The sequence below is a fragment of the Galeopterus variegatus genome, unplaced genomic scaffold (genome assembly GCF_000696425.1).
Source record: "Galeopterus variegatus unplaced genomic scaffold, G_variegatus-3.0.2 Scaffold2373, whole genome shotgun sequence".
Lineage (NCBI taxonomy): Eukaryota > Metazoa > Chordata > Mammalia > Dermoptera > Cynocephalidae > Galeopterus > Galeopterus variegatus.
In genome coordinates, this window is record NW_007728484.1 from 39,154 (window position 1) to 47,147 (window position 7,994).

At 39.1% G+C, this 7,994-nt stretch overlaps 1 protein-coding gene across 1 annotated transcript in view; it reads right to left on the bottom strand.

The window, feature by feature from the left end:
- Positions 1 to 5,047, bottom strand: part of SPIC (Spi-C transcription factor (Spi-1/PU.1 related)) — a 10,513-nt gene extending 5,466 nt beyond the window's left edge. The window contains exons 1-3 of the mRNA XM_008581500.1: positions 4,970 to 5,047; positions 2,223 to 2,316; positions 1,422 to 1,534 (exon numbers count right to left, since the gene is read on the bottom strand). Of these exons, the coding sequence (XP_008579722.1) occupies positions 1,422 to 1,534; positions 2,223 to 2,316; positions 4,970 to 5,047 (285 nt within the window). The remainder of the gene's footprint in view (positions 1 to 1,421; positions 1,535 to 2,222; positions 2,317 to 4,969) is intronic.
- Positions 5,048 to 7,994: the final 2,947 nt, after the last annotated feature.

Here is a 7,994-nt window from a genome sequence, read left to right on the forward strand (position 1 = left end):
AAGAAAGAAAGAAAGAAAGAAAGAAAGAAAGAAAGAAAGAAAGAAAGAAAGAAAGAAAGAAAGAAAGAGAAAGAAAGAAAGAAAGAAAGAAAAGGTAATACCCCCAACTGCAGCCACTAGCTCCCAGGGCAAAACTAGTATCAAACCTATACAAGGAGAGAACCAAGGGATGGAAGGTGATCTCTGGCTTCGTGAGGCGTTTCATGTACTCCCCTCCCAGGGAGAAAGGAGAAGGGGTTGCTTCCTTCCTTCCCTTTAAAAGTGCTCAGTGAGAAAGAAAGACCCAAAAGAATCATTAGTAAAGATTGAGGTGCCAGGGAAGATGGGCTTCCATTCCTGTGTTGGATGCCCATCTGGGCAAGAGGAGATAAGAAGAGAAAGATGGCAGCCAAGGGGCACAGAGGCAAAAGAGGGGACAGGAGGAAGCAGCCCCAGCTCCTATCATTTACACGTGGGTCTCCATGGGTTAATCAGACAAAGTGGAAGAGTGTGGGCTTGAGCCATCCTACCACACCCCACACAAGAGGGCTGCCCAGCAGGCAAGGGGGCTGTGCACCCCAATCACTAGAGGCTGTGCAGTGCACGCCTCGGGACTGGGAGTTGACGTGGAAGTAGGGTTGCCAGATTTAGCAACTGAAAATATTGGGCATCTTGCATTTTACCTGGCAACCCTAAGTGGAGGTAGAAGAGGTTAAGCCAGAACCAGAACACTCTCTTCAAAGAAATATCTTGTGGAAAGACCCCGAGAGGACAATTTATGGGCATGGAAAGAGGACATTTGACACAGCATGGCTGAAGGTAATGATTGAAGAAAGGGAGAAAACGTTTCACATTTGCACCGCATCCCGTTAAGACCGCTGGATAAAAGGGATGAGTAAAGAAAGCAATGTGAAAAGAGCAAATGAATGAGAGTTGGCGGGAACACCTCCCTTTGCAGGTGCTGCTAAAGTATAAATGGATTGGTCCAGCACATGTAGCTAGCTCTGAGCTCGGGAGAGAAAATAGGGCAAGTTAATATAAGATTGTAGGTAAAACCAGTGCAGGGAGGTCTAGGCCTTTGTCCTATGGCTTTTAGGGGAACCATAACTCTTTTTTTTTTTTTTGCAGTTTTCCAGATTGGCTAAAGAAGCAGTGATGTGAGAACCCTAAAAATGCCTCCTCTTTACGGAATCATTCAAGCCAGTCTGAGGCTGGGTAAAGAACAATAATGAAGGACAGTTTCCTTCCTGACAGCGCTGCTGATGATCGTTCACACTGACTGTCAAGCTCAGACCACAACTGACAGCCCTTAGTGTACATTTTTACAGTGAATGCTGACTTTAAGCTGGGTTTCAGCTAGCCTGTGCCAAATGGAAGGCTGGTGTGAATAGGAAATTTGCCTGTTCCTGAGGAATGGTCTCCTGGTAAACATTGGTACTCACGATTACGGTCCTCCAATTATAGACAGGTTCCTCTGTAGGCAACACCCCACAGCAGCTGGAATTTCCTCTGACATGAGGACAATGGTTGATGAAAGCCAGGTAATTTTTGTAATCTAATTTAAAAACAGAAAGAAACTGAAAAAGTCAAAGCGTATACTTGTATGTGTATATATTTATATAGTATATATGTGTGTGTATCTATGCAATTGCTCCCTCTCCTGTGTTTTCTTACCACTTTGTACTTCCCCATTATGCAGGCATTACAGATACTTTTTTATATATCTCATTTCCCTTACTAGAGTACATGCTCCTTGCAGACTGAGACTCTATGATTTCTTTTATTTTGGAACTTCCTGCAATACCCTCTATAAACTCAATGAGCATACTATTTTTGCAGGATAACGGGTGAAGAAGAATAAACATAATTATTCCTCCAAGTAAAATATATCTTAGGTGGGTTGATGATCTGTGAGATAAATTAGAAAAATTCAAAAGCCTGTTCTGATTAGTTAAAATATGTTTATTAGATAAATAAATGCCAACCAGATATTCTTAAGAGCTGATAATTACATGTCTTTGTCTTCCTGTGTGGAATGTCATTCTCTGCATTCTCCAATTTTTATATGTGATTTTTAAATTTATTTAGGCTAGATCATCCTAGATGTGTTTTGCCTTCATTAGAATTAATCCTACATACTTTAGGTAAAAATGGTGTTCTCTATTCTGGTCATTGTTTTTACATGTGTATGTTACCAACAAGCCATTTGATGTACCAGAAGAGGGTTGGTGACTTATCTTTACCTGGAGAGTACTGAAGATCTCCAGCTGAATGTTGCCTCAGTACCTCAAAAGCATCTTCAAATGCTTGACCCAGCTTGTCTTGTTCAACACAAGTCTGTTGGAATAATGGCAGAACCCGAGAGTTATGAAATTACCAATTAAACTTTATTTTCCTGATATAAAATAGTGTTTAGTCTAAAGGAGGGTTTCCCATCTTTGGCACTATTGCCATTTTGGGTTGGCTAAGTTTTTGTTGTGGGGAGCTGTCCTGTGCATTGTTGGATGTTTAGCAGCAGCCCTGACCTCTACCCACTAGATGCCAGTAGCAACCTTACAGTTGTGACAATCAAAAATGTCTCAGACACCACCAAATGTATCCCGGGGGACAAAACCAGCCCCAGTTGAGAGCCACTGCTCTAGAGTATAGTATTTAGAGGATAGTATTCATTCTACAGTATTTAGTATTCTTGTAAAATTACAGCAAGAAATTGTAGAACTCAGGAGGCTGATTTAGAAAAAGTAAAGGAATCTCTTTAATGGAACAGAATCTGTGAATCATTAAAAATGAAGTGCTCTTAATTTCAAAACTATGTTTCCAAGACTTAAAATTGAATTGCTTTGCAAAGCATTTTAGACCTTTATTATTTTGACCCAAATATTTTATTTTTAAAATGGAGGGAGAGTAAAAAATATTTTAGAATGTCAACTTACCATGCTTCATTAATAGATTGACAATTCTGAAAAAGATCAATATTTAGAAAACAAAATTAAATAAGTCTCTAATTTCGTTCTGAATTAAAAGATCTTGCTCAGAAACACTTTCTGAAAATATATTGTATAAACCAAAGTACCATCTGAATTCTCTTTGGTGAGTACAAAATTTCTTCCTATAAACATTTCTTTTTGCTTTCTTATCATTACAAAACTTACTGAAAATCAAAATTCTCTTTACCGTAGCATAGCCCTCCTTTGTAACAGTGAGTTTTCTTAAAACTTTTTTTGGTGTCATCTAGCCTTCTGGTGAAAGACATGCTTTTTCTCCCATGAAAAGTGGATTTACATTATAAATAAAATTTAGCCTAGGAAGCTAAATTAGGGAGTGACTCCCTAAAATTTTAGGTTAAGAACTCTATAATTTTATGTTATCTTCTTTCTTATCTCTTTAAGTGAGTTAGATTTTGCTTTAAATAAACAATTATCACATAGACCCACATTACATGTCCCTTAACTCTGCTCTATATAGGACAACAAACAAACCCACAGAAAAAGATAGAACCTGAAACGGGCCTAACATTGCCTATCATCTCTTTCAGCAAATCTAGCAACTCTGTTTATACAGGTTCTTCACATTTATCCTGCAAACACAATCAGCTTACTCGTTAGTGTTTAACACTGAGCAATACAATGACATGATATAATTTAATGCCAATATTATACATATTCAAAATATCTCAATATAATATGTCAAACATTAAAATTCTATTTGGCTCTTTTAAATCACTATTATCATGTCAGTTAAATATATATATATAAAAAAAGAAAATCCATAAATCACTGTTTGAGCTATGGTCTGTAAAGAATATTACCAGTAGTACCTATTATTAAAAAGCCATGGCAACGACTTTCAATTAATTATGTTTCCAACTCGAAAGCACTGAAGTGCTGAATATTGTATTTTGAATTAAATAGTTAAAATAAACCTGCTCTCTTTCACTAAAATACTCCACAAGATTATCACAACTCCTAAAAGCGGCGAATCCAAAGGGAAGAAACAAGCTTGAAAACATTATTGATCATCACTTTAATTGCTTAATATTTCTTGCGACCAAACAGGCAATGAGAAAAACTCATTAAACCAAAAGGAGAAAATGAACAGTTATTACAAGGTATTTTGAAAAATACAAGCTGAACACTTACCAGGGAGACTCTTCAACCCTTTACAAGGATGTTTCATTAATATTAGAATAGTTAAGACACAACTATCAAGAACACACTGGCAGAGTTGCATTAAATAGCTGTTTTTAAGGAAGTGCTTCAAAAGGGGATTTTTTTTAAAAGATACAGTGCCTTCATAATTTCTATGTCATGATATGGCCAGTAGACACCAGGGGCTATTATTTTGAAGAGGCAAGTAATAGTTTGCATCCTATGGGCCAAAAGCATTAGAAGGAACCCTATGAAACACACCCCCTACCCCAATGTAGGTGGCAGCTCCTCTGATTTGCACGGCCTCCCTGGAAACCTCTGACCTGTACAACTCGTGTCCACTCTTCTTTTTCTTATTCGTATTACTTCTCTCCCAGTTCTGGACTCCTTGCCTGGACTATTAACAGCCTTCACTCTGGTCTTCCCAAATCCATCTGTTCCTCGTAAACCACTTTACTCACGCTGCCATTCACTGATTGCCTTACTTAGAGATCTTAAAGGCTTATTAGGGCCCTCGCCTGGCATTCAAGGCTCTTCATAACAGCCTTAGCCTGATTTCTCACCATTCACTTAATGGAAATGGAATCCACACTACTGTCTTCCCTCCATACCTGGATCCAAGAGAGGCTCCAAAAGGGTTAGGAGAGTCTTATGCGTGACGATCCGGTTGGACATACCTTGAAGCTGCTGCATTTGCAGGGCAGGTCCAGTTCTCTTACTTAGCTAGAAGGTTTATTTGGGGTGGCTTTTGGTGGCTTTCATGGAAATTATGAGGTGCTCCTTCCGCCTATTACACCTCCTTCCCAGTCCATCCCCCAGCCCATTGAACAATTTCATGTTACCTGTCCATCAGAGCACAACCTAGCGTCCACTTGTACAAGGTGGAAAAGACGTTCCCCTCCTCTGAAACACGTCTGCATCTCCCTTACCTAGCCTGTAACCTGCCTTTTTAATAGCTGTCACATTTGGCCAGGGGGGAAACCGCCTAAGAATTTTTGGTAAACCTTGTGGGTGGGGAGAGAAAAGAGGGTGTGCGATCTCAAAGCTGCTAGTAATTTTCTGTTTTGCATTGTTGGAACTTGAGCTCACCTTTGATATGGGACTATTGTTCTAGATCAATTACTTTTTGAGCCAATTTGTTATGCAAATATAAACAAATAGTCTCTCTTCTGAAATGTAGATATTATAATAACAAGTTTAGAACCGTAATTGCTAATGTTGATTTGTTTTTAATCTGTACCAGCCCCTGCGTCTACACCCTTTTCCAGCCATTTATTTCATTTGGTTCATTCATCCAAGAAGTGTACTGTATTACTGAGCTCTTTACTCTGCTGGGCACTTTCTTGTTTCCAGGAGCTACAGCCTTGAACAAGTTCTAATGAGAAGAAATGATTTTTAAAAAATAATAAGCACATTAGAAAATAAGGGTTGAAAAAAACGATACAACTGAAAAAGGTGGTGGGTAGTGTGTGGTCCTGGTGAATGGCCAGGGAAAATGTTTGAGGAGGGAACATGTGTGAGCCAAAGAGCCAAAGAAGGATAAGGAGTGAGCCAAAAAAAAAAAAACAAACAAAAAGCAGAGATACAAAGATTAGGAGGATCACCTCCTGACAGAGGAAACAGCAGGTGCAAAGAGCTTGAGATGAAAACGGGTTTCAAACAAAAAGCAGAGATACAAAGATTCGGAGGATCACCTCCTGACAGAGGAAACAGCAGGTGCAAAGAGCTTGAGATGAAAACGGGTTTGGCTTATTCGAGGCACAGAGAGAAAGCCAGGACGGGCTGGAGGAAAATGAACTTGGGAGCTGAGAGGCAAAGTTGGAGACGAAGGAAGGAAATCGAGGTGAACACACACATCAAGCCTAAAAGAATGAAAAATCACATATAAGAGCAGTTACCTGCCTAACTCCATTTCACAGAGGAGGAATTTAAACTGAGGTTCAAAGAAGTTTCATGATTTTTCCTAAGGTCTAGCTTCTGGTGAAAGGTGGGCTGGGACAGATCCAGATCTGGATCTTTCTAACTTCTCAGTCCTGGAGCCCTGTGTCTGCACTTTAGGTCACATCAGATGAGGGTGCTCAGTCCCCACAGCAGGCTCCACAGCACCCAGAAGATGCTTGTCACATACTCCAGGCTTGCTAAGTATTTGAAATAAATGGAAAAAAAAGTGAACTTTCTAAATCAGCATTTCCCTAACTGGTGTCTCCAGAGTTTTATTCTATAAGATGTTGATAAATGAACCTTGAAAAAGTGTTGAGTGGAAGCTAGGGTTGCTGCCTACAACTTCTTTAGCAAAGCCAGTGAGGATAGTGGATGTTTTGACACAACCCTGTATTACAGATGAGAAAATAGAAATGCAACTTTTGGGTCCTCTGTAGGAATGAGGTGTGAAGATGTTTTTGACAGCTTGAAAAGATGATGCAATAGTCCTTTTAACATTTTAGAGGTCAAAGCTCCTATTCCTTGAGAATCTGATGAAAGCCAGGAGTTCCTTCTCAGGTAAATGCCATCAGAGCTAATTTCAGGTGAATCCTCTCAGTAGGGCCAGTGGAGCCCTTGCCATAGTGTATTATTTTAGTTCTCAGGACTGCCTCTTGAGACATTAGCACCCCATACACACACACACACACACACACACACACAAACACACCACACACACATGCACACACAGAAACTATCTGTTTTCGAGGTGTGGGGGATGGACATAAATGCTTCCCTCAACTCCAGTGGTGAGCTTAGTAACAAGCAAAGGACTCTGAAGAGAGGATCCCTGATTGACAGATTCTTTTTTGCAGAAGTTCATTGTCCTCAGTGGCAACTGAGATTATTTTAGAAAATCTTAAGCAACAGATGTGCTGGTGTCCACATCATATGGTGCCAAGCTTCAGGTGGAAGATTGCATTTTCTGAGAATAGGGAACCGCAGAACCCAGGGAAGGGAGACTAAGTTTCAGCCCACATCAATTTTTTGCAATTTCTATTTAAATAACTCAATTTTTAGGGGATTAAAGAAATGAGTCTTAATCTTGGCAAGATCTCTGACACCTAGTAAGCAAATAATAAAGATTGTTAGCAGACTGGGGAGAAGGTGCTAGAAAATTTCTCATGTTAGGGATGGCCGGTTAGCTCGGATACACAAGGTCAAGGGTTCAGATCCCCATACCAGCCAGCCAAAGTCTCATGTTAGAGTAGGAGAACTCATAAAACCATAGGTTGTGAGACAAATAGCTAAACCTCATCCTCGTTTTAATAATAATTACTTTTGCAATAGATTATTCTTTGAAATTTATTGAGACTTGTTTGTGGCCCAACATGGAGGCTATCTTGACTGAATGTGCTCTTTGCATTTGAAAGAACATGTGCTTTTCAGCTATTGTCTGTAGTGTCTGATAAATGCCCGTTAGATCTAGTTGGTTGATAATGTTGTCCAAGTCTTCCATATCCTTACACTCTTTTTTTTTTTTGCCTGCATGTTCTATGAATTACTGAAAGGATAATCTCCAACTATAATTATGAATTTGTCTATGTTTCCCCTTTAGTTCGGCCCATTTTTGCCTCATGCATTTTCAAGCTCTGTTATTAGGTGCACGCTCACTTAGAATTGCTATGTGTTCTCAATGAACTGAGCCTTTAACCATGATAAAATTTCTGTTTTCTGGTCCTTTGTCCTTCCTTTCCTGCTTTCTTTTGGATTAAATAAGTATTTTTATTATTCCATTTTGTTACCTCTGTTAGTTTTTTTTTTTATAATATGATTGTATGACATACTTCTCTAGATTTTTTTGTTTAATTTTTAATTTTTAAAATTTTTTTAGATTTTTTTTTTTGCTCCAGAGATTACAATATGCATTTTTAACTTATCACAGTC